Here is a 27,936-nt window from a genome sequence, read left to right as displayed (position 1 = left end):
CATGTCAAGAGGACGCAAATGTATAGTTTGCAATAGGATGCAGTTGGTCATGTGACCGACGGCATCCCCACTGCCAGTATGCATACCGAACCCCATCGCGGCTGCGATGCGTAGTACATACTGCCAGTCTGATACACTATTGTGTGTACGTCCATTACTCTCCGGACGTTTAACTCTTTATTTTTACAAATAGTCTTGTTGATTGACACTTGCTTCGGACATCTCAATTAGGATTAAGCTGCTATTAGGGTAAGAGTTAGATTAGGGTTACACTAGAGTCATGGTTTGGCTGCAAATTAACATTCAAAATCCTATTGTTGACATTTACAATGGTGAAATTCATTTATGTTGATGTCAATATTGCGAATATAGACATGTTAAATGTTGACAATCTGAACATGTCAACATTCTGACTTTATAGACATATGACCCATCCTGTAGCACTGAATGTGTCAATTTTAGGTGTGTCTTTTTCATATATCCTTTTATTGTAAAGTTCTTAGTTCTCGGTTTCATAGATGTACTGGGAAACTGATCAGTAGTACAGCTTCTCGTACTTTCACTTCTTTCAGATTTGTGTTTCACGCGATCTAATCTTTGGAATTATCAAATCACTGTTTAACTATATGCGGAGCAAACTTCAAACAGAATATATAAGGCATCACTTCAGTACTTTTATAAAGACGTTACAAGATAATCCCTAAACGGTATTGAAAAGCAAAATGGCTGAGGAGGCAGAAACTGGTTGGGAGGTGGCTATGGAGATGGTGAAAGATGAGTTACAGAAAAAAATAATGGCAGTTGTTGCAGAAGTGTGCTGGAATGAAGTCACAAACAATGGCGCTGGGTTTTTCAAAACCCTCAATCCCACCCTCAACTGAATTCTTTTCTTTGTGCCACTACCCCATCTCTTGTCTCCCTCACAGTTGACAACATCCCACTCTCCACTGTTATCCATGCATGATGTTTCCTCCTTCACAATGGGTTAAATGTGTGTCAGAATGGTCGGTGCCACTGGCAGTTCAGACATTGCCCGGATTCTTAGCCTGTGATTTTGTAGCTAGCAGCGCCAATATAGACATTAGCAACGGAACAGGCTCTTTCGTGGGTAGGCAGCTGATTCCAATTTCATGTTGTGGCCTCCTTGTGGTTGTCCCATTTCAGATTGGGCTGAATGGTGATATATATGTTTTTGGGGGGAGTCTTGAGAATGGCAAGATGGCGGTATGGGTTATTATACCTCCGTTTGGTTTTGCCACCAGCATACTCCGTCTTTAGTGACTGGTTGATAAGCACGGTTATAATTCCAGTATATATTGCAATATACCCGACAATGGCAACGCAGTTAATTTCTCCAACTACGGACGAATCCTGACAGCAGGGAAAATCCCGACCGCCACCTGGTATTCCGACTCGGAGAGCTAAGCTCGCCACTGAGCCCGCGAGGGAACTCACAGCTCTTGGTCGGGATTCCAGCGTTGGTCTCCTGATCGCCGGGATCCAGACAATTGGGATTTCATACCGAATCCCGACAATTGGTTGTCAGATGTGTATATCCTCTTAGTTAAAATAAAAGATTTTGGGCAATAAAAGGCTGTGGCCATTTCATCTTCATTGCTTGGTGTCAAGTCCATTATTGCGAGTGTTGATTGGCTGTTTTTTTTTTTTTGCGTGACTGAGGTCAATAGAATCTGTATATAAGATGAAGATGTCTCACAGATCTCAACTATTCCATACCTGCTTTTCTCAGTACATTGATCACAACCAATAAGTGAATCAAATTTAACAGCATGAACTACAGCTATAGTATATGGAAGTTTATGCAGATTTCGTGATGATGAGGTAGGTTAGTAGGGGCAACATGTAAATGCTAATACGCCTTCTAATGCCATAACGTACCTGGGATTATGTACACAGCTCCAACCTCGATGAGACCCAACTAAGACCCCTTTCATACTGGCGACTAAAACCAGCTTTGGTGACTTTACCGCACACAGGTGTGGTGCCAGCACTTAGGGATGAGATAATTTTCAAGTGCTGGCTCTTCCGACGCTATAAATGGGCACTGGGCTATATCAACCCAGGATACCAGTTTACACTGCACCGCGACCCGGGTCCTTTCCAGGACCAACCCTGCAAGGTACCCGGGTTAATCATTTTCCACTGAACCGCAATATCCTGGGTTTTAGCAGCAGTAGAAAAGGGGTATAAGAGACAGAGAAATGCTTATTTATACTCTCAGTGGTGAATATGTAATGGGCGTATGGTGTGGTGCACTGGCCCTAGAGTCAGTCATTGCTATGTGTGTGTGCATTGCACATACAGATGTAGCCACGCTCATTGTGGCTACATCTAATCGCCATGTGCACTGCCGGCACAGCTAGGGGCGCTGGGCTAGTCTTTTGTTGCCCTATATACTTTCAATGAGGTGCGGGTGCAACTAAGACGCACACGCACAGCAGCATGTGCGCACATCTTGGCAAACTAGCTGCATTCGCACCTGGATGTAGCCACGATGAGCGTGGCTACATCTGTACATAGTAATGACTTACCCAGCAGCCACCCCCTGCCATATTTTCTGTGATGGTTTCGGCAATATGGTATTGGCACCATATTTCTAAAGAAATCAACAGAAATAGGACACCAGTGCAGTATTTCCAAAGATAAAATATGGCACAAGCACAGAAGATAACGAAGTCTATAGCACAGTGCGTAAGCCTTTAGGTGGAATTCACTAGTATTGCACGCCCAAGCAGACATAAGACTGCTATATCCCTCTAAAGTCCTGCTTTGGGCATCCAAATGGGGGTTTGGTCGCCCAAAGTGCCAACTTAGGCCTTCATTCAGCTCGGATCGCAGAAGTCCAAATATTGCAATCGGGCGATTTTTGGACTTCTGCGATCCGAGCTGAATGAAGGCCTAAGTTGGTACTTTGGATGTCCAAATGGCAATTAAGCCATTTTTTAGACTTCTGCACATTCACAGTGTGATCACATCCTGGAAGGATCCAATAACACTATGATTGACAGGAGGCCGCAAGAAGAAATGTCACCCCCGCGGCTAATGGACGTCTAAACAGTGCAACAATTGAATTGTTCCATTTTGCACCCCTAGTGGTAGCCACAGGGGGAAACAATTGAATTGTCTGTCTTCTGCGCATGTGCTACTGATATATTTTCCGGCCAGAGAGGACACACAAAAATCTGTATACAAGCCTTTTCAAGTCTTATCACGTCCCTGTTCCAAAGGTACACTTTCTTCTGCATAGTATAAATCATTTCTAAGGTTCACAGGAAATTAATATATTCTAGAAAAAGATCTGAAATTAAATCTCACTGTATGACTGGCCTCCATCAATGGGGGAAATTTACTAAGCTCCCGATTTTGACCGAGATGCCGTTTTTTCATCAAAGTGTCATCTCGGTAATTTACTAAGCAATAATCACGGCAGTGATGAGGGCATTCGTAATTTTTTGCAAGTCCAAGAAAAAAATTACGAATGAATACACCATCGGTCAAAACGCGGCTGTTTAAGTATGAATCTCGGTAATTTACTAAGAAGTGCAAAGCAAAAAAAAAACAAACACTGCCGTGAAAAATTACAACTCGTAAAAAAGTGCTAAAAAAAACCAGACCTGCTTTTTTTTTCCGTGATTGGATAGGCATGCAGGGATCCATGAGATCCGTGCATGTATATCAGTGGGAAGGGGTGGGAAAGTTGTTATTTTATTAAAAAAAATTGCGTGGGGTCCCCCCTCCTAAGCATAACCAGCCTCGGGCTCTTTGAGCCGATCGTGGTTGCAGAAATATGGGGGAAAAATTGACAGGGGTTCCCCCATATTTAAGCAACCAGCATCGGGCTCTGCGCCTGGTCCTGGTTCCAAAAATACGGGGGACAAAAAGAGTAGGGGTCCCCCGTATTTTTAAAACCAGCACCGGGCTCCACTAGCTGGACAGATAATGCCACAGCCGGGGGTCACTTTGATATAGTGCCCTGCGGCCGTGGCATCAAAAATCCAACTAGTCACCCCTGGCCGGGGTACCCTGGGGGAGTGGGGACCCCTTCAATCAAGGGGTCCCCCCACCCCAGCCACCCAAGGGCCAGGGGTGAAGCCCGAGGCTGTCCCCCCCCCATCCAATGGGCTGCGGCTGGGAAGGCTGATAGCCTTTTGTGATAATGAAAAGATATTGTTTTTAGTAGCAGTACTACAAGGCCCAGCAAGCCTCCCCCGCATGCTGGTACTTGGAGAACCACAAGTACCAGCATGCGGCGGAAAAACGGGCCCGCTGGTACCTGTAGTACTACTACTAAAAAAATACCCAAAAAAAGACAAGACACACACACCGTGAAAGTAAAGATTTATTACATACATGCACACAAACATACATACATACATACTTACCTTATGTTCACACGCAGGTCGGTCCTCTTCTCCAGTAGAATCCAAGGGGTACCTGTTGAATAAATTCTACTCACCAGATCGCGGGTCCCAGGGTCCTCGGGGCATCCATTTGTAATCCACGTACTTGCATAAAATAAGAAAACGGAAAGCCGAGCCACGAACTGAAAGGGGCCCCATGTTTTCACATGGGACTCCTTTCCCCGAATGCCAGAAACCCACTCTGACTGATGTCTAAGTGGGTTTCTTCAGCCAATCAGGGAGTGCCACGTTGTAGCACTCTCCTGATCGGCTGTGTGCTCCTGTACTGAGTGACAGGCGGCACACGGCAGTGTTACAATGTAGCGCCTATGCGCTCCATTGTAACCAATGGTGGGAACTTTATGCCCTGCGGTTGACCTAAAGTGACGTCACCGCTGAGCAGAAAGTTCCCACCATTGGTTACAATGGAGCGCATAGGCGCTACATTGTAACACTGCCGTGTGCCGCCTGTCACTCAGTACAGGAGCACACAGCCGATCAGGAGAGTGCTACAACGTGGCGCTCCCTGATTGACTGAAGAAACCCACTTAGACATCAGTCAGAGTGGGTTTCTGGCAGTCGGGAAAAGGGGATCCATGTGCAAACATGGGTCCCCTTTTAGTGCGTGGCTCGGGTGTCCGTTTTGTTATTTTTTTCAAGTACGTGGATTACACCTGGATTCCCCGAGGACCCTGGACCCCTGGATCTCGTGAGTATAATTTCTTCAACAGGTACCCCTTGGATTCTACTGGAGAAGAGGACCGACCTGCGTGGGAACATAAGGTAAGTATGTATGTATGTGTGTATGTATGTAATAAAATTATACTTTCACGGTGTGTGTGTCTTGTGTTTTTTTGGGTATTTTTTTAGTAGTAGTACTACAGGTACCAGCGGGCCCGTTTTTCCGCCGCATGCTGGTACTTGTGGTTCTCCAAGTACCAGCATGCGGGGGAGGCTTGCTGGGACTTGTAGTACTGCTACTAAAAACAATATCTTTTCTTTTACAACAAAGGCTATCAGCCCCCCCATCCGCAGCCCATTGGATGGGGGGGGACAGCCTCGGGCTTCACCCCTGGCCCTTGGGTGGCTGGGGGGGGGGGGACCCCTTGATTGAAGGGGTCCCCACTCCCCCAGGGTACCCCGGCCAGGGGTGACTAGTTGGATTTTTGATGCCACGGCCGCAGGGCACTATATAAAAGTGACCCCCGGCTGTGGCATTATCTGTCCAGCTAGTGGAGCCCGGTGCTGGTTTTAAAAATACGGGGGACCCCTACTCTTTTTGTCCCCCGTATTTTTGGAACCAGGACCAGGCGCAGAGCCCGATGCTGGTTGCTTAAATATGGGGGAACCCCTGTCATTTTTTTTCCCATATTTCGGCAACCAGGATCGGCTCAAAGAGCCCGAGGCTGGTTATGCTTAGGAGGGGGGACCCCACGCAATTTTTTTTTTAATATTTGACAGTGTTTAATTTAAAAAAAACAAAAAAAATGAACCCCAGCACGGATCACACAGATCCGGCCGAGATTCATTGTAAAAAAGTCGGCAGTGTTTTGCTAATCACTGCCGTAAAAATAGAAAAAAAACCACGAATGACATCGACATCGGAACAAAAGAAAAACCCGAATACGACAGCTTAGTAAATTAGTCGTAATCAATTCAAAAAGTTGCAGTTTTACACTTTCTATGTCATTCGTGATTGAACTTTGACCTGAAACGGGAAAATACGAATCTTAGTAAATTTACCCCAATGTGTATAAAATATGTGCATAGCAACCAGCAAATAACAGTTACAAATCTGCTAAGATTATCATCATAACAGAGGGCGATGTTTTTATATCACAATATCCAGATTCCAGCTTTAGACAATAGGGAGATGCATCTAGAATGTGTGAATGACAGTGTTGAAAATTGTCACTTCTAACGCACACATAATGAGAATGTATATATATCACATAGCTAGGGGAATTTTAGATCTGTATTCAGATATACAGTATGTCTTGTGTTATATCTTCACTTATTAACTTGTACGATGCAGATCTGAAAGAGAACTCAGGCTAGAAATAAATCATTTTAGTAACCACCCCTTTGTGTGCATGTATGTGTTTAATAACATATTGCAATATGTGAATGGACAGTACTCCACGCATATATGCATACCACCATAAAAGGCACAAGATCCATTTTATTACATTCAGAGACAAGAGATCCTAAATAAAAAAAACACAAATCTATATAAAACATTTAGAGTATTCTGTAGAATTAAAACACCTGGTAGATAATTGCCCAGACGTCTTGGAGTGTAAATGGTACATATGAGGAGTGAGAGATTGGAGTGCCTCCAATGTGGGTTATGGTTAACCTCAGTTTTGGATTGAAATTAGGACCATTGTGGCAAATTACAGTCAGGGGGGAGATCTCAGACCGCACTGTGGTACATTGACTTTCTTCTAGCCAGTTAGAAGTCCTGCCGACTACCACGTGTGCCGAAGGGTTTGAGAAGTCAGTTCTGTGCATATCTCATGATTGTCTGGTGTAAACCATCATTTAGCAAACAATATTCCTGTAGCAGACATGCCATTTGCAATGTTGTAGTCGAAGGAACATGGAGTCATGGAAAGAGTGGTTTTAATAATCTTTTCAGGTACCTCGATCTGGTGTATGTCCATGGCAGCCCACAATGAGAAGCAGAGTACAACTTACAGTTCTGGATGAAGGTTTGTAAGGGTAGCACAAGACAGACACACCCGCTTTTAGTGAGTACCTCTAACATGAGGTGCATAGACATTATGTCACAAAGCTGTAACGCCCTCTTTTGCCCCGTGGGAGAGTTATTACAGCAGCTAAGGGCACTGTATGGAGTGGTAATATAGAACAGTTCCACAGTACAATGCAGAGATAGAGCTACAGGGAAACAATGCACAACTGTATGTGTAACAAACAATCACATAGCACTGACTTCACGCCAAGTAATTCTACCCTGGGACACCACCACTACTACCTGAGGGCAATGGAGAGAGGAGATAAAATAACCAGCATACTGTAGTTTATGTGCACAGCGAGGAGCACATACACATTCACAAATACACATACACACACGTTCCATCTATCTCTGCAAAGCTGCACAGTGTGGTCCTGACACATTTGTATATAAGGGCAGTGGGAGTGTAGTGAACACTCAACGGAGAAGGGAAGGGCTCAGGCATGAGCTCCGTCTTCAGCTTCAGACCCTGGCTTGTAAATTGGTGCTCTCTGTTCTTTGGTTTCCTCACTGTCATCTTCATCTTTATTGTCCATTTGAGGATAGACCACCACACACAGCTTCTGGCCAGCACGTGTCGCTGCATCTGAGGGAAACACAAAACAGACCAAAATGACCCCTTTTCCTATATAAGACAGGGTTGTTTGACTATATGTAGGAGGATGTCCAAAAAGAAAAGAGAAAAAGGATAACCTAGAGCGTACTCACCAACAAAGTTATTGAACCACTGGGGCTTGTTTTGCCAGTGGACCCCCAGGAAATACACAGGAACTCCAGTAAGCATGATGGCCAGGCCTATTCCGCACACAACTGGCTCAGACCATAAGCTGAACACGAGCAGAAAAGCCCAGAAGAGGAGGTAGATCACTGGAAAAATTAAGTTAATCTGTGGTAAAAAAAAAAATAAGAGGGCATTGTTACAAATCCTCTTCATTCAGCTTCTCTAAATGCACTCTCCGTTTCTCACGACATCTCATCAAGCTTCCCATCTCCTCTCACACTACTTCTTCATGCTTTCCCTATCTCAAACATATGTACAAACATCCTGAATCTTATCACTGTAATACTCTATCATACATGGTACATCTCTATCACTTATCTCTATCTCTAATTATTAGAGAAGCATGCACATCATTTGCAACATGCACTACCAGGGACGTAACTAGATATGTGCAGAGTATGCCACCGCACATAGCGCTGCAGGGTAGAGGGCACTGTGTTGGCAGCACTTGTCAATTATCTGTTTTAAATACTTTCACTTGTCGCTTCCCCCCTTTTTGAAGCACAGCATCTCCTAACTGCCCTGTCTCCTTACCTCACCCCTTCCATTGCTAATACCTATACAACATTCATGAACTTAACTTGAGAGGTCTGTTATTTAGTCACACTGTCCTTTATTACATTTCAAGATGCTGACATACCCGGGAATCAAACCCATTGCCTGTGGCATTGCAGTCAGACATACTATTATTTGAGCTACCTGCCCTTACATAGAAAGCCTGAGAATTCTAACTATTTGAAGCTTACATTGTACTTTGTGAAAAAAAAATATAAGCATTGCAGCGGAGCAGATCTATGTAGTGTGTGGCTGCACACTACATAGATATACGAAGTGCAAGTACAGTAGCTTCACATAGTTAGAAATCTCCTAGTTTTTATTAGTGATGAGCGGGTTCGGTTTCTCGGAAACCGAACCCCCCCGGACTTCACCCTTTTTACACGGGTCCGAGCCATACTCGGATTCTCCCGTATGGCCCAGGTAACCCGAGCGCGCCCGAACGTCATCATCCCGCTGTCGGATTCTCGCGAGATTCGGATTCTATATAAGCAGCCGCGCGTCGCCGCCATTTTCACTCGTGCATTGCAAATGTTAGGGAGAGGACGTGGCTGGCGTCCTCTCCGTTATTGTTGAATTTGATTGTGCATTATTGCTTAATTCATTGTGGGGAGGACTGGGGAGCAGCTGTATAATATAGGAGGAGTACAGTGCAGAGAGTTGCTGATCAGTGACCACCAGTTATCCGTTCTCTGCCTGAAAAAAACGCTCCATATCTGTGCTCAGTGTGCTGCATATATATCTGTGCTCACACTGCTTAATTGTGGGGACTGGGGAGCAGCTGTATTATATAGCAGGAGTACAGTGCAGAGTTTTGCTGACAGTGACCACCAGTATACGTTGTCTGCCTGAAAAACACTCCATATCTGTGCTCAGTGTGCTGCTTTATTGTGGGGACTGGGGATCACCAGTATAATTAATATTATATAGGAGGAGTACAGTGCAGAGTTTTGCTGACAGTGACCACCATTATACGTTGTCTGCCTGAAAAACACTCCATATCTGTGCTCAGTGTGCTGCTTTATTGTGGGGACTGGGGAGTCGGGACCACCAGTATAATATTATATAGGAGGAGTACAGTGCAGAGTTTTGCTGACACAGTGACCACCAGTATACTATATATAGCAGTACGGTAGGGAAGGCCACTGCTGTACCTACCTCTGTGTCGTCATAAAGTATACTATCCATCTACATTCTATACCTGTGGTGCATTTTAGTTGTGCGCAGTATATATAGTAGTAGGCCATTGCTATTGATACTGGCATATAATTCCACACATTAAAATATGGAGAACAAAAATGTGGAGGTTAAAATAGGGAAAGATCAAGATCCACTTCCACCTCGTGCTGAAGCTGCTGCCACTAGTCATGGCCGAGACGATGAAATGCCATCAACGTCGTCTGCCAAGGCCGATGCCCAATGTCCTAGTAGAGAGCATGTAAAATCCAAAAAACAAAAGTTCAGTAAAATGACCCAAAAATTAAAAGCGTCTGAGGAGAAGCGTAAACTTGCCAATATGCCATTTACGACACGGAGTGGCAAGGAACGGCTGAGGCCTTGGCCTATGTTCATGGCTAGTGGTTCAGCTTCACATGAGGATGGAAGCTCTCCTCCTCTCGCTAGAAAACTGAAAAGACTTAAGCTGGCAAAAGCACAGCAAAGAACTGTGCATTCTTTTAAATCACAAATACCCAAGGAGAGTCCAATTGTGTCGGTTGCGATGCCTGACCTTCCCAACACTGGACGGGAAGAGCTTGCGCCTTCCACCATTTGCACGCCCCCTGCAAGTGCTGGAAGGAGCACCCGCAGTCCAGTTCCTGATAGTCAAATTGAAGATGTCACTGTTGAAGTACACCAGGATGAGGATATGGGTGTTGCTGGCGCTGGGGAGGAAATTGACAAGGAGGATTCTGATGGTGAGGTGGTTTGTTTAAGTCAGGCACCCGGGGAGACACCTGTTGTCCGTGGGACGAATATGGCCATTGACATGCCTGGTCAAAATACAAAAAAAATCAGCTCTTCGGTGTGGAATTATTTCAACACAAATGCGGACAACAGGTGTCAAGCCGTGTGTTGCCTTTGTCAAGCTGTAATAAGTAGGGGTAAGGACGTTAACCACCTCGGAACATCCTCCCTTATACGTCACCTGCAGCGCATTCATCATAAGTCAGTGACAAGTTCAAAATCTTTGGGTGACAGCGGAAGCAGTCTACTGACCACTAAATCCCTTCCTCTTGTAACCAAGCTCCTGCAAACCACACCACCAACTCACTCAGTGTCAATGTCCTCCTTACCCAGGAAAGCCAATAGTCCTGCAGGCCATGTCACTGGCAAGTCTGACGAGTCCTCTCCTGCCTGGGATTCCTCCGATGCATCCTTAAGTGTAACGCCTACTGCTGCTGGCGCTGCTGTTGTAGCTGCTGGGAGTCGATCGTCATCCCAGAGGGGAAGTCGGAAGACCACTTGTACTACTTCCAGTAAGCAATTGACTGTCCAACAGTCCTTTGCGAGGAAGATGAAATATCACAGCAGTCATCCTGCTGCAAAGCAGATAACTCAGGCCTTGGCAGCCTGGGCGGTGAGAAACGTGGTTCCGGTATCCACCGTTAATTCAGAGGCAACTAGAGACTTGATTGAGGTACTGTGTCCCCGGTACCCAATACCATCTAGGTTCCATTTCTCTAGGCAGGCGATACCGAAAATGTACACAGACCTCAGAAAAAGAGTCACCAGTGTCCTAAAAAATGCAGTTGTACCCAGTGTCCACTTAACCACGGACATGTGGACAAGTGGAGCAGGGCAGACTCAGGACTATATGACTGTGACAGCCCACTGGGTAGATGTATTGCCTCCCGCAGCAAGAACAGCAGCGGCGGCACCAGTAGCAGCATCTCGCAAACGCCAACTCGTTCCTAGGCAGGCTACGCTTTGTATCACCGCTTTCCAGAAGAGGCACACAGCTGACAACCTCTTACGGAAACTGAGGAAGATCATCACAGAATGGCTTACCCCAATTGGACTCTCCTGGGGATTTGTGACATCGGACAACGCCAGCAATATTGTGCGTGCATTACATCTGGGTAAATTCCAGCATGTCCCATGTTTTGCACATACATTGAATTTGGTGGTGCAGAATTATTTAAAAAACGACAGGGGCGTGCAAGAGATGCTTTCGGTGGCCCGAAGAATTGCGGGCCACTTTCGGCATTCAGCCACCGCGTACAGAAGACTGGAGCACCACCAAACAATCCTGAACCTGCCCTGCCATCATCTGAAGCAAGAGGTGGTAACGAGGTGGAATTCAACCCTCTATATGCTTCAGAGGATGGAGGAGCAACAAAAGGCCATTCAAGCCTATACATCTGGCCACGATATAGGCAAAGGAGGGGGAATGCACCTGACTCAAGCGCAGTGGAGAATGGTTTCAACGTTGTGCAAGGTTCTGCAACCCTTTGAACTTGCCACACGTGAAGTCAGTTCAGACACTGCCAGCCTGAGTCAGGTCATTCCCCTCATCAGGCTTTTGCAGAAGAAGCTGGAGACATTGAAGGAGGAGCTAAAACAGAGTGATTCCGCTAGGCATGTGGGACTTGTGGATGGAGCCCTTCATTCGCTTAACCAGGATCACGGGTGGTCAATCTGTTGAAATCAGAGCACTACATTTTGGCCACCGTGCTCGATCCTAGATTTAAAACCTACGTTGTATCTCTCTTTCCGGCAGACACAAGTCTGCAGAGGTTCAAAGACCTGCTGGTGAGTAAATTGTCAAGTCAAGCGGAACGTGACCCGTCAACATCTCCTCCTTCACATTCTCCCGCAACTGGGGGTGCGAGGAAAAGGCTAAGAATTCCGAGCCCACCCGCTGGCGGTGATGCAGGGCAGTCTGGAGCGAGTGCTGACATCTGGTCCGGACTGAAGGACCTGCCAACGATTACCGACATGTCGTCTACTGTCACTGCATATGATTCTCTCACCATTGAAAGAATGGTGCAGGATTATATGAGTGACCGCATCCAAGTAGGCACATCAGACAGTCCGTACGTACACTGGCAGGAAAAAGAGGCAGGCACATCAGACAGTCCGTACGTACACTGGCAGGAAAAAGAGGCAATTTGGAGGCCCTTGCACAAACTGGCTTTATTCTACCTAAGTTGCCCTCCCTCCAGTGTGTACTCCGAAAGAGTGTTTAGTGCAGCCGCTCACCTTGTCAGCAATCGGCGTACGAGGTTACTTCCAGAAAATGTGGAGAAGATGATGTTCATCAAAATAAATTATAATCAATTCCTCCGTGGAGACATTCACCAGCAGCAATTGCCTCCACAAAGTACACAGGGACCTGAGAGGGTGGATTCCAGTGGGGACGAATTAATAATCTGTGAGGAGGGGGATGTACACAGTGAAAGGGGTGAGGAATCGGAGGATGATGATGAGGTGGACATCTTGCCTCTGTAGAGCCAGTTTGTGCAAGGAGAGATTGATTGCTTCTTTTTTTGGTGGGGGCCCAAACCAACCAGTCATTTCAGTCACAGTCGTGTGGCAGACCCTGTCGCTGAAATGATGGGTTCGTTAAAGTGTGCATGTCCTGTTTATACAACATAAGGGTGGGTGGGAGGGCCCAAGGACAATTCCATCTTGCACCTCTTTTTTTCTTTCATTTTTCTTTGCATCATGTCACGTGCTGTTTGGGGACAATTTTTTTGAAGTGCCATCCTGCCTGACACTGCAGTGCCACTCCTAGATGGGCCAGGTGTTTGTGTCGGCCACTTGTGTCGCTTAGCTTAGCCATCCAGCGACCTCTGTGCAAATTTTAGGACTAAAAATAATATTGTGAGGTGTTCAGAATAGACTGGAAATGAGTGGAAATTATGGTTATTGAGGTTAATACTATGGGATCAAAATGACCCCCAAATTCTATGATTTAAGCTGTTTTTTAGGGTTTTTTGAAAAAAAAACACCTGAATCCAAAACACACCCGAATCCGACAAAAAATTTTCGGTGAGGTTTTGCCAAAACGCGTCCGAATCCAAAACACGGCCGCGGAACCGAATCCAAAACCAAAACACAAAACCCGAAAAATGTCCGGTGCACATCACTAGTTTTTATACAGGATCAAAAAGCTCAATGAGCAGGGTGTTTGATTGGAATGCACCAGGTTATGGGTTTGAATCCTGGGTATGGCAGTATATTTAAATTAGTTATTTAATAAAGGGTATTGTAACTGAATAACAAGCTTTCAAGTTAAGTGCATGAATGTAGTTTAAAATGTGGAAAGGGGTATCATAGCATGGGCTTTCTCTGGGATCAATTTTGTCATGCCCGTTCCCATCGAGGGCATGCACCTTATGCATCTATTGCAAAAAATGGGAGGCTCCCATTCTCTTTGTATCACAGGGCACCAAAAAGTCTAGTTACGGCCCTGTGCACTACATACATAGTACAAAGACCCTTGGTTCTGCACTGATAAATATAGCTGCTCTACCCATTGCACATCAGGGTACATGCCCACTCTTCACTTCAGGGGACACGTCTGCAGACTAGAATGATTACACCAACCCCTTACAAGCTTAAAATTAACCATTCTGCTATTTTCCTAAAATACTGATTTGGTTAAGCTCATTTATTACAGATGACAAGTTTGTGTGTTTGAAGTTTTGTTTTACAGTGGGCAGATGGTCTAATTCAGAGATGTACATAAACCCTATGTTTACAGTCATCAGCAATGTTTTTGGGTGTGTGCAAATGCGTATACACAGTACTGTGTAGCTTTAGGATTACCGATGTTCACACAGATAATCCGAAGCCGTGTCTTTAGACATAGTACCAGATCCTTCTACTACAACACCTCCTGCTGCTTTTACATATTTTCACACAGCAGCTGCATCCAAAGACGCAGCTGCTATGCATTTAGCGTCCATCTCTGAATATAGTCATGAGTGCAAAGAGAAATGTGCTTCTCTGCTGAAAAGTAACTGCTTCCTGTTAAGCTTCCTATTAAAAAGTTCTTGACCAGACCTAATCCCCACGAATAGCTGGTGCAAAATCAAGGGCTTCATTTGTGATAAGGCTCGCTTTATTTTTTATCAATAAAATATATATATATTTTTTTATCAATAAAATATGGTTTCCAATTGCTTGTGCAAACATGTGCTTCTCTGTGCTACAAAGCAACTGACCCACACTTGGGCATATTGAGACATACACCATAGAGTATTATGCGCCATGCCTCTGCCCAGAGGCAGACTGGTCCAGTGGGCAGAGGGACACGTGGACACCCACAGAGGGAGAATAGCCGGTATTCCGGCAGCGGCATTTCACCCCATCGGGATACCGGCATCTGTATTGCGATTGCTGGGATCCCGACTGGCTGTATTTTCCACGAGGAAATGCTAGCACCGTGGCGCACCTAGCACCAACAATCCATGCTATCTGCCACTAATGCTGCCTCACGCCTCCTCCTGGCTGGCCCCTGTTTCCCTCAATCTCTAATACACAATCAGCTATCTGTACAATATTTGTGTTTACAGGATGCCTTTAATCAGCCTGTTTTACTCTCGTGCCTCAGTATTGTTACTAGTTTCCAGTGATTTTATAGGCAGCATTCTTATTAATATTGGTTCTATAGTACAAAGTCTAGTCTTGTAAGATGTAAAAATAAAAATTCACTGAACAACCCCTCTTCCAGTTTCTATGCTGTGGGGTTCTTCAATAAAAATGCATTTCAAAAGGAACCCGAACTGCTGTGTAAGCCATAGCCGTGCAGTGTGTATGACCCATCCCACCTCTTGCGTCATTGCGCCATTTCTAACATTTGACATACAAAGTGCCACTAGTAACCAAACTGTAACTGGCACAGCAGGTGTGGGCATGACACATCACTTGGCAGTGCTCTATGCATCAACTCAATCACACCTTTTTGGAGGACCAATTTAAACTTTCTGGGTTAGGGACCACACCGGCCTTAAGATACTTACGAAAGCTCATATTGTAGGAGCAGAACTTGGTTTTATTTTGTGACTGTGTATGATGTACCATGGAAACATCACAAGGCATCTTCAATGACTAGATTATGCCACCATACATTCAAAAGGGTATTTGGGGCCAGTGGGTCAAATAAACTTCTAGTGAGCGAGACACAATGGACTCAATCCAATTACCCGTGACTTCGCTGTGGCACGAGTAAGTGTGGCTGTATGCCATAAATACAGTATCGCCGAACTCTCAGATTCATAGGGCTGCGTACAAAAGTCTGCGACTCCGTGGTGAGACTGGACTGCGGGGGAAAGTGTGTGCGCGTCAGGGACGTGCGGTGAGCTAAATGGCTCAGGAGGCACTGGCTAGCACCAGAGCCAGATTTAAATGCAATATATGAGCCACAGGGTACATGTGGGCATTATACACAGGTGCAGTAGTATAAACATCTGGAAATTTGGTGAGATTTGATCTGAGAACTGCAGAAAAGGTCAGCAGGTGAGGTACTGCCTCACCTGCCATAGACTTTTTACTCCAGAGTTTTGGCTATAAAAATGATTAGAATAATGCAAAGAAGACATTTCAAGCATATTCTTTGTATTTTTCATATACTTTATACAATCAGAACTCTGGCACAAACGTTAGTATGACAGGAAAGGCTCTGCCTCACCCCACGTCACTGGTGTGTGTGTGTGTGTGTGTGTGTGTGTGTGTGTGTGTGTGTGGCGGAATGGCAGCACCACTGCCGGCATTTACACACCTCTGTATATATAAAAAAAAAACAAAAGAAGTAGAAGATGTGGTTGCATCTGCGCTCAACATTAACTATACAGTGACTTTTGTCTGAAACAGGTGCATTTTTGAGTCTATACATAAAAGTGCAGCATCGTATTTGTGGTATATGATCTTGTCAGTGGCGGATCTTGCCACGGGCAAGCAGGACTTTTGCCCGGAGGGCGCTGGCGCCATCCGGAGGGCGCCGCACCGTGGCAAGATCCGCCACTGCTGCCCGCTGTGTCCCTGTCCGCCTCCGCTGCCGTCCCCGTCCCCGTCCGCCTCCTGAAGGGAACTAGACGCTATGCGTCTAGTTTCCCTTCCTGGAGAGTAACTTTGCTGAGCGGTGCGCGATGACATCATCGCGCACCGCACAGCAAAGGTCCTCTCTACGAAGGGAACTAGACTCATAGCGTCTAGTTTCCCTTCGTGGAGAGGACCTTTTGCTGTGCAGTGCGCGATGACGTCATCGCGCACCGCTCAGCATTCAAGCGGCGCTTTTAATGTACAGGGGGCGTAATTGACCACGCCCCCTGTATTAGGCCACACCCCATTTCCTGCCCGGCCCTGGATCTTGTGAATTATTGTGGTGACAAATTTACTCTGAGTATTATCAGCTCTTACACCTTAACATTACCTTGCCTCTCAACCAGTTAGTTACCCTGTGTGGGGCTTGGTGTCTAGATGAATAATACCCCTTTTACAGTCGCAGGCTGAGGTCATTCCCGGGAATGTGTCCCGGGACACATTCCCGGGAATGACCCTTTTACATTAAGCGTCCCGACCCGGCATATTGCCGGGTCGGTGACGTCACCGCCGAGTCTCCCGGAGGCGGTGCTTGGAGATAATCTTCTCCGAGCACCGCCTCCTCCTATGCAGAGAACAGGTGCCGGGTCGCCTTGACCCGGTATACCCGTTCACACTGCACAGCTTCCCGGGACAGTCCCGGATTCAACCAAGTTCGAGACCTGGGTTGAAATCCCGGGATGCTCGTCCCGGGTAATTGAAAGTGTACCCTTTTACACTGACAAAAATCACGGAACGATGCGCATTCACGTGCAAAATCCCGGGATCAAATTGTCAGTCTAAAAGGGGTATTATACAAGCTACGTAGCCCAGTGGTTCTCAAACTGTTTTGAATCACAGTGTCTCAGAGTATCAGAATTTTTTTCACGGCACCCCTAGGCCAAAAGCTTCTTAATGAGAAATGTAAAAGGAGTTATTAAATTAAGTAAATAGTGTTCATAAATATGTTTTTCTTAGGTTCAGTTATGTGGTGAGGGTCAGGATTCACGCCTGCTTGTCCATATAATTTATGACTGGCAGCCACCAGCACTGGTTTTGCCTATTACATTGACCATACATAATTTTAATTGGTCCTGGACCACCAATCCAAGGCACCCCTGCAAGTGTCCTGAGGCACCCCAGTTTGAGAACCACAGACTTAGCCCTATCAATATTAATTTAATTTACACAAATTAGGGGGACATTTACTAAGCAGTGATAAGAGCGGAGAAGTGAGCCAGTGGAGAAGTGCCCATGGCAACCAATCAGCACTGAAGCAACATCTGTAATTTGCATACTATAAAATTATACAGAGCTGCTGACTGGTTGATGGGCCAACTTCTCCACTGGCTCACTTCTCCACTCTTATCACTGCTTAGTAAATGTCCCCCTTAGTGTCAATCCACCTCCATATCTATTATGAGTATTTTATATATTTGTATGTCTGTATGTACAGCTACATTTATATTTTTGTATTAATCAGAATTTTAAATGTTTTATATTAGAAGTTAATCTTTATCTGCAGTGTATACTTAATGGAGTGCCGCTGTTGAGAGTTCTTTGTCATTTTTTCCCCCCACTAAATTTTACTCTTGGGTGCACCGCACCTTGGTGGTCATTCCGAGTTGTTCGCTCGTTGCCGATTTTCGCTATGCTGCGATTTGTTGCTAAATGCGCATGGTACGCAGCGCGCATGCGCTTAGTTATTTAACTAAAAACTTAGCAGTTTTGCTGTTGTTCGTGCAGCGCTTTTCAGTCGCACTGCTGATCGGTGAGTGATTGACAGGAAAGGGGCATTTCTGGGTGGGAACGGAGCGTTTTCCGGGAGTGTGCTAAAAAAACGCAGGCATGTCAGGCAAAAACGCAGGAGTGTCTGGAGAAACGCAGGGTGTGTTTTTGACGTCAAACCAGGAACTAAATGGACCAAGGTAATCGCAATCTGTGAGTAGGTCTGGAGCTAGTCAGAAACTGCAGGAAATTATTTAGTAGCAGTTCTGCTAATCTTTCGTTCGCTATTCTGCTATGCTAAGATACACTCCCAGGGGGCGGCGGTCTAGCGTTTGCAATGCTGCTAAAAGCAGCTAGCGAGCTAACAACTCGTAATGACCACCCATGTTTCAAAATAAGGTACAGTCTCCAACTCTAGGAAGCTTGTGTTTATCATTACAATTAATTGCGACCTGTGCTCAGTATGGGCTATATTTCTTTAAAACAAGGGGGACCAGAGCTTGTAATTAAAGAAAACACAGACACATTTCTATAAGGTGGGGACCCCCCCCCCCCCAGTCAGTCCTCTTCGTCTACTGAAGCTACTGATGATGTGCTGCAGAAAGGGTTGGAAGCCCTAGCGGCTAGCGAGTCCAGTCTCTCTGACAAGATAGGTCAGGTGCAATCTGACTTGACCATAATTCATCACGATATTCAAAAGGTCAGGGAACGGGTTGGGGAGGTCGAAACCCGTACATCCACTTTGGAGGACAAGATCTCACCGCTTAGCTCCCGAGTCACCGCTATAGATGGCCAGCTATCCAATATCAAAGGCAAAATGTTGGACATGGAGGGCAGACTCAGGAGGAATAACATCCGATTTGTTGGGCTCCCGGAAAAAGAGGAGGGTACCAGCCCGGAGGGGTTCATCAAGACTTGGCTTAAAAACTCTTTTGGTGCTGACTCCTTTACGCCATTCTTTACAGTTGAACGGGCCGTTGCCGCCGGGCGCGCCACCGCGCACGCTGATTGCAAAATTTCTTCACTATAGGGACCGGGACACTGTTCTATCTCTGGTGCGCACCAAAGGCCCGCTGTTATGGAACGGTTCCAAGATTTCTGTGTTTCCTGACTTTGCGCTGGAGGTGCAAAAGGACCGTGCACAATTTATCCCGATTAAGAGACGCCTCAGGGAACTTAATTTACAGTATGCAATGCTTTTTCCCTCTAGGCTTAGGGTGGTAGCAGACGGTGAAACAAAATTCTTTGCTACTCCTCGGGATGCTGCCCAGTGGCTAGACCGTTGGGCTCTGGCTGGGCGGGCGGGCGCTGGCTGCTGATCCTTGATGTTTGTTCGCCCATTCTTTTTCCTATGCTCATAGACCTCTGTTTATTGTCTACTTTATTGTCTAGGTTGCAGTGGGTTGCCCGGATGATGTTATGATAATTGTGTTCTAGTATATCATCACACTCCACCGGAGTATGCGTACTATTTTTATTTCTAGGGTTCGGGGTGGTGTCTCCCCGTCCTCCTTTCCTGAGGGTGGGGGGCCAACACCTTTTGTCTTTAGGTCATTTTATTCATTGCTCCTTTTTTTATGTTGGTATAGTTTTTCTTTTTTATTGTTAGGGGGCCCAGTTTATTGGGATAAAGTATGCCTCAGTTCGGGTGGGTATACAGGGAGGGGGGTCAGGATGGGAGGGATTGTTGTCTGTTGTCTGTCTTTTACTTTTATGTTTTTATTGCAAACATTATGGTGTTTTTGATTTCTTTAACTATGCTCGGTGCTAGGGTTGGCGCACTGTGCGGGATACACGGGATTGGTCGTTGTATTTGTTTTGTGCTGACTTATGGCTTCTGATCGCCTTAAAGTTTTGTCCTGGAATATCCGGGGCCTAAACGATAAAGTTAAACGTTCCCTAGTGCTCCGGCACTTTAAACAATATGATGCGGACATAGTGTGCCTTATGGAGACCCATCTGGTGTGGGCAAAGGTCCTGGCCCTTAAAAAACCATGGGTGGGCTGGGCTTACCACTCCACTCACACATCCCACTCACGGGGTGTGTCAGTTTTAGTTCGACGATCAGTCCCATTTGTCCTTGATCAGGTCCAGCTGGATCAGTGGGGCCGTTATGTTTTCCTGAAATGTCAAGTGTACTCCATGTCATTGCTTGTCCTTGCCGTTTATGTGCCGCCCCCTTATTCCCCAGAGGCTCTTAGGAAGGATGTGAATTTATCACATTGTATCCTAATGTCTCCATTGTTTGTCTTGGCGATTTTAACAATGTCATGGACTATGCCTTGGATAGAACTAGAATGTCGTCTGACGCTCCTGTGTTGTGCGTAGGAGGGACTTTGCACTTTTGGTGGAAAGTCTGGGCCTAGTTGATGCATGGAGGGTCCGCCACCCTGGTGTACGTCAATATTCCTGTTTTACTCCTGCTTATTCATCCTTCTCTAGAATAGACCTGGCTCTCACCTCCAAAGATTTATTGCCGAGATTGGTTGATGTTCAGTATGCTACTAGGGGCATCTCTGATCATTCCCCGATAATTCTAAGTCTGGATTTGGGAGGGGTTAGAGGTGCACGGTTTTGGCGGTTTAACTCCTTCTGGCTGACTCAGATGGGCACTGGGGCTGAATTGGGGGGGATGTGGGGGGCCTTTTTGTTGGACAATCAGGGCTCGACATCTGATACAGTTCTATGGGATGCCTTTAAGGCATATGTGCGTGGTACCCTAATTAAATCAGTAGCTGTTTTGAAGTCTGGTTATGCACAGGGAGAAAGAGACCTTGAGGCTAGTTGTAGACGGTTGGAGCTCCAATATATGGCGGACAGTCTGGAGACCACGAGGGAAAGGTAGTTGCTTGCGCAGGCTGCTTGGTGCGACTATTTGGCTGATGAAGCTAAATAATCGGCTGCTTTATAACCAACATACGTATTATGCAACGGGTGATAGACCTGGTAGTTTTATGGCGACCTTGGCAGGAGCGGATAGGGCCTCTACTACGGTGCCCGATATCTGTACTGGAAATGACGTGACTCATTATAATACTCCCGATATTGTAGGGGATTTTGTAGATTATTACAGACGGCTGTATAGTTCTAAACTAGTCCACACTGTACCAGAAATAGACATGTACTTGGCTGCAATCCCGATGCCCACACTGTCTCCCGATGCCATTGCCTTTTTAGACTCTCCCCTGACATTGACTGAGCTGGAGTCCGCGGTCCAGTCTTTTCCTGGAGGAAAAGACCCAGGACTAGACGGGATACCCCTAGAGCTAGAAGCATCTGTCCTTTTATGGCCCTAAACTCCTCGATATATATAACAATTTCTTTGTGCAGGGAAGGTTGCCTGATTCTATGGTGGAGGCCCTAATTATTGTTCTCCTGAAGCCAGATAAAGATCCGACAAGGGTTGAATCTTATCGTCCAATCTCCTTAATGACGACTGACGTTAAGATTCTGGCTAAAATGCTGTCGACAAGGCTGAACTCTGTGATTCTACAGTTGATTCATGATGACCAGTCAGGGTTCATGCCGGGCCGGTCCACTTTGTCAAATTTACGCAGACTTTATACTCACATCCAGGCCCCTCATGAGAACGCCTGCTCCTCTGTTATTGTTTTTTTGGACGCTGCTAAGGCGTTTGATTCAGTGGAGTGGGCCTACTTGTGGGGAGTACTGGATCGGTTTGGTATTGGACCTAATTTTAAAAGATGGGTCCAACTCCTTTATTCTGCTCCCACGGCTAGGGTTTCGGTTAATGGCCATATATCCTCTAGTTTTCCCTTACAGCGGGGGACGAGACAGGGGTGCCCGTTGTCCCCGTCTTTTTGCGCTGGCCATTGAGCCTTTATCTTGTATTGTTAGATCCTCTCCGCAGGTGGCGGGTTTCCGGCTGGGTGGCAGGACAGACAAAATTGTTCTCTATGCAGATTATATTCTGTTATTCATATTTGATTATCCCACTACTATGCCTCATGTTCTGGATATAATTGAGACGTTTGGTGGATTCTCTGGGTTGTCCATCAATTGGGATAAATCCTGTATCCTCCCACTTAGAGGCCTCTGTCCTGCTTGCCCTTCTGGGGGCTTGCCGCTGCGCTGGGTGGATTCTTTTAAATACCTGGGGGTATGGATTACTAATCAGTCCTCACAATTTATTGAGTTAAATGTACGTCCACAGCTGGACTATCTGCGGTCTCGTATTAGGGTGTGGGGTAAGCTGCCACTTACTGTCACAGGAAGAATTAATTTAATTAAAATGGTGGTTCTACCTATACTGCTGTACGTCCTTCAGCATTCCCGTTTATCTTTCCCAGAAATTATTCGCTACTATAGATAGTCTTCTGTCCTCATTGGTTTGGGCCAGCCGTAGGGCTCGGATTAAATTGGACACGTTAACTAGACCCCGTGACTCAGGCGGCCTTGCCCTTCCTAAATTTAGATTCTACTATTTGGCGGCGCACCTTTCCCACTTGATTTCTTGGATCACCGATTCCCCTGGGGATTTATTGATCTCCAGTGTGCTATCGGTGGCAGGAATTGACTTGACACCGCTCCAGCTCTTATTAAGTGACAGTGTTAATCTCCTCACGATGCCGCTTGTTAAACAGGCTATCATGGTGTGGAGACAGGTACATTCTCTGCTGGGTGGGGAGGGTTGGGACCCGGACACTCCACTGACGCATACCCGTGCTCTTCCTCATTTCTCCTCACTACAAATGGATTCCGTTTGGGGTAGATGGGGCGTCAATTCTCTTACTCATTTGTACTCCTCTGATACACTTAAATCTTTTGAACAATTACAACTTGAGTTTAATATACCCACATCATATTATTATAGGTATATCCAGCTTCGCCATGCGTGCACATCCCAGTTTAGTGCGGCTCCGCCTCTCCTTCAGAAGTCTCCTGTTCACCTGCTTCTAACTAATACTGTTGGCTCCGGGGCTGTCTCTGCTCTTTACTCTGCCCTGCTCAGTGCCTATCACTCTGGTAGTCTTCCTCACCTTAAGTCTAAATGGGAAGTAGATTTGGGTCCTGTTTCCTTAGATGTGTGGGATGAGGCTTTGGGGGCCTCACGTACGGCCACCACATCGGTTCACTTTCAGCAGATACATTTATTTATTCTCCACCGTATATACATCACCCCCCACCCGTCTCGCTAGCATAGGGGGACGAAGTGACTCCAGGTGCCCGAAATGCACATCTTTAGATGGTTCTTTCTGGCATTTATTGTGGGCTTGTCAGGTGGTTCAGACCTTCTGGTAGGCAGTGATTCGGATAATGACTTCCACGGGAATCCCATATGACGTGCTTACTAACCCCCCCCCCCCCCCTCCCCCCTTGTGTGTAGCCTTGGTGTCATTGATGAGGAAGTGCTGGAAACACACTCTAGAAAGTATGTCCTTAACTTGTGTGCTTTGGCCAAGGTGCTGATAGCACGCTCCTGGATGGCGTCCTCAGGCCCCGATATAAATAAGTGGATCCCGTTAGTGAACTCGGTGGTGTCCCATGAAAAGTTTGTTTACATTTCTAGAAAAGCCCCAGACAAGTTTTATAAGGTATGGGATAGGTAGCTGTCGTCCCCACATAGTCAATGTACACGTGTCTATGCCGCGCTGACGCCTAATCACCCTTTCATGGTAATATTACCTAATTAGCTGGTAGGAAATCAATTTACTCTTGTGTATACAACATGATTGTTTGCAATTTGTTTATTCTGTTTCTCTTTTTTTTTATGTAATGTCCGGTTATGCATACAACATATGCTTATTACATTAAGTGTAGATTTGGCATACTATGTTACGGTTTGTTTTAATGTTTGTATGTCTGCAAAAAAATCAATAAAAACTTATTGAATAAAAAAAAAAAAATCACACCACAAATGTACTGAAAAATGCCAGTCATTTAAATACAGCAAACCCAATTCAAAAGGAGCGTTAAATGCCTACTGCTCAACAGACAGCATTACAAAGGGGTCCATTTAAAAAAAAAAAAAAAAAAAAACACACACACACAACAAAAATATACACTTCTCTTTCCATTATATCCATATTTATATTTTATTAAGTGCCAGGACAACCTTTGTGGTAAAGTGCTGTCCCAGCTAGATGTTTGCACGTTCTGCCCAAAGCTGGCAGGGGGATCAGAAAAGACTAATTTGGTGGGGGTGGCATATGATGAAGCAGACTGTGGCAGTGGAGTATGCAGGAAGAGAACCGCACTTACCTACTTTTCTCCATTTGCAAGAAGACACATAACACCATCATGCATGCATGGGCTACTAGGTTCCAACCAATACGGCAACATTCAGAACATTAACATGTTCTAATTGTTGTCAGTTAACATGTTGAAATCCACAATGTTGTGAACATATTGTCCACATGTTCAAAATGATGCCACTGTGAATGTCGCCAGTAACAATGCTGACACATGCGATTGCCATTAGGCTAAGGATTAGGCTGCAATGTTAGATTTAGACTAAAAGAGTATTGTCGACATTCTGGCAGTTGACATGTCATGTTGACACATCATTTGTCAAAAATCTGAATGTGTCTACATGATGCTGTCAATATAATGACTATTGACATTCTGCATGTTGCCATTTCATACTCAACCCATGTTACCTTCATGGATTACATTTCTCAAGTACAAGCATCTCTGCTATGCAGGTCCAGTTACATATGACATTAATAGAAAGAAATGGAAAAAAATAAAATGTATTGCTACAATCTTTTTATCCAAGCATTAAATTAATAAAAAGAAAGAAGTTATTGCTATCAAATTTACCTTTCTTTCCTACTATAGCGATAAAGCAATGGTAAATAGAGGCAATCATTTTATATCTCTGCAATTGCCAGGACGAAAACAGTGACACTTTACCTTGTGATAATGGAGAGGATAAGTAGAGGCAAAATAACTAGACATATGTCTGTAGGGGCTCCACCATAGCAACACTAGAATGAGTTTTATTTTACTATGCCTGTTTTCATAATTTTGGATAACTGCTTCATAAATAAAATATTTACTTCTTTTCTATGAAGGGATTCCATACCCAACAACATTCCCAGTTGGATAACCTGGACACATCAGACAGCACTCCCAGTCCATGTCCTGCTTTGTCACTCCACTTCTAGGTATTTGCAGGGTTAAGTGCTAAAAGTCCCATTTGGGCATTACTTTTATTTATTATTGTTTGTATAGTTGTTACTCTGCAAATATAGTATAGCAGTTTCTATTATACTTTTACATACGTAATCATTGAATCTGCCACTACATCTGAGTGACTTGTTTCTGTGTGTTCAGTCTTTATATTTAGATCATCGATGTCCCCATTCCTCCATTGCATACGGCTTGGAAAAGGATAACCATGGCTTTTGCCAAAGTCCTCTAAAAACAAAAGCAGCAGTGCCAGGTAGCTTATGGGTGCCAAATCAGCACCCAAGGGCACATTTCTGGCTTTCATAAAGTGACTGAAGCTTGTGTTTTGTTGTTGATTAAGAGACAGATTTAATTTACTTATGCACACTGGGAATGACCGTTTCTTATACCCTTTTATCTCTGTATGTGCCCTACTCACCTTGATTGGCCGAGGAAGGTCTGGCTTCTTCCATCTTAAGACAATCTGCCCAGCCACAGTGACACCATAGAACAGGTAATTGATGAAGCCGACATAATTGATTAGAGTGTACATGTCACTGGTAACAAGCATCAGTAGAGTGGAAAGGCACTGTTGGGAAAGTGTGAGAGAATGAGTGTCAGAGCAAATGGACTTCACTCCATGAATGGGTTGCGGCTGAGTAAGTGCGGGAACTGGGGATGGAGGGAAAAAGAGTGGGCTACTTACAGTGAAAAGCAGTGCTGGGATTGGGGTGCAACGTTTGATGTGGATCATGGCCAAGACACTTGGAAGATGACCCTCTCTTGCACCAGCGAAAAACAACCTATCAGAACAAAGGTTATTGATGTAAATTCAGAAGCAGGAAAAACAAAATACAGGTGCACACTAAGAGTACTGATGATAGTCAACACAATTATGATCAACTCTGAGGCATAAATGGGGTTCTTCACACGTTTGGCTAAAATGCGTGACCATCCACTGATTAATACTAACACTCCACCCACCTGTGATTTTAAGACAGCTGCACTGCTGTCTACATATTAGTTTGCCCACTATTATGGTAAGTCCTTGATAACTTGACATAATGCGTTAGTATTAGGTATGGTTAGGACCAATCTGAGGGGGTTCACCTCAACTTGTGGATGTATTTTATTTTAAGTATGGAAGTAGGTAACCAAGTGAAGGGTTAAATGAGGAATCCGTAAAGCATACAAGTAAGTGCCACGTAGGCTGGCTTTATTTGTATTACCAAATATGGTCAAGCACTGTATGCTTGCTATACATTGATACTGTGTATCTGCTAATGCTCTAGTTTCACCATGTAGCCTACACATGCACGGACGCCCTTATATGGAGATTCCCCTCTTGATTGGCTCGTGCTATGTGTCCTTCCTGCATATGAGATCCTGTATGCTTTTACTAAACTGCCTAGTAACTGTTAACGAGCCAATGACAATGTAACACATACTGCTTACACCCATGTATCCTGTCCTTTTTAACAAGCTGTTGCCCCCCTAATAAACCAGAGTGATTCTTAACTATCAACTGTGTGTTTTCTGTATGGTGTTAAGTTTTGCTCTCACGGGTACCTAAGAGGTCATCACATCGAGGTGGTTCAGAGATATTATCCTTACAATTTGGGGGCTCGTCCAGGATAGATGACATACCTGACGACCATGACTGTTCTACATCAATAGAGTCAGAGACCTCCCCAAGACTGGATATGTCCCCTGTACCAATACCAGGTTCTGACCATGTTTTTGTGGACGGCTCATGTAGCAGACCCAATGACTACATACCAGGCGGGCTACGCTGTTGTACGCCCCCCAAATGACATCCTAGAAGCCAAACCTATCCCATACCAGTCAGCACAAGCAGCAGAGCTCATAGCCCTTACAAGAGCTTGCCAAATGTACCAAGACAAACCTGTTACAATTTACACAGATTCCAAATACGCCCATGGCGTGGTGCATGATCATGGTATGATATGGGCCCGCCGAGGGTTTGTGGGAGCCGACGGGAAAGGAATTTCCCACGCACAACTCATCACAGATTTACTCCATGCCATCACACTGCCCTCCGATGTTGCAATATTGCATTGCAGAGCTCACACGGGTGGCAAGGATGACATATCTAAAAGGTAACGCCCTTGCTGACAAAGCTGACAAAGAAGCAGCACTGCAAGCCATTAACCAGTCACATATGACCGTCATGACACCTCCTGTGATTGACGATCAATATCTGATAACTGAATTACAGGCCTCAGCATCCCCAAAAGATTTAGATGACTGGGTATTCCCTATATTGCAGAAAAATCCTAAAACAGGATTGATCTGCAAAGAGGGGAGACCATGCATACCACAATCAAGTGCCCCTTTGTTCATTGCTCACTACCACGGGGTAGGACACCATAGCAAAAGCACCACAGCTATACTCTTGAGCAAAGACTTTTATATAACAGATGTTAAAACATTGGTAGATCAGTATGTCAGCAGATGTATTACCGGTCTACGCAATAACCCTAACAATCCTATGAAAGCAAAACATCAGC

The 27,936-nt window shown here is 45.2% G+C and overlaps 1 protein-coding gene across 2 annotated transcripts in view; it reads right to left on the bottom strand.

The window, feature by feature from the left end:
* Positions 1 to 6,505: 6,505 nt before the first annotated feature.
* Positions 6,506 to 27,936, bottom strand: part of SLC7A8 (solute carrier family 7 member 8) — an 82,998-nt gene continuing 61,567 nt past the window's right edge. For both annotated transcript variants that reach the window (XM_063913632.1, XM_063913631.1), the window contains exons 9-12: positions 26,112 to 26,208; positions 25,845 to 25,994; positions 7,888 to 8,065; positions 6,506 to 7,765 (exon numbers count right to left, since the gene is read on the bottom strand). In XM_063913632.1, coding sequence (XP_063769702.1) covers positions 7,617 to 7,765; positions 7,888 to 8,065; positions 25,845 to 25,994; positions 26,112 to 26,208 — 574 coding nt within the window. In that variant the 3' untranslated portion in view covers positions 6,506 to 7,616. The remainder of the gene's footprint in view (positions 7,766 to 7,887; positions 8,066 to 25,844; positions 25,995 to 26,111; positions 26,209 to 27,936) is intronic.

This window comes from Pseudophryne corroboree, chromosome 1, assembly GCF_028390025.1.
Source record: "Pseudophryne corroboree isolate aPseCor3 chromosome 1, aPseCor3.hap2, whole genome shotgun sequence".
Classification (NCBI taxonomy): domain Eukaryota; kingdom Metazoa; phylum Chordata; class Amphibia; order Anura; family Myobatrachidae; genus Pseudophryne; species Pseudophryne corroboree.
Note: the sequence above shows the minus strand (reverse complement) of the source record. Positions and strands in the feature narration are given on the sequence as shown.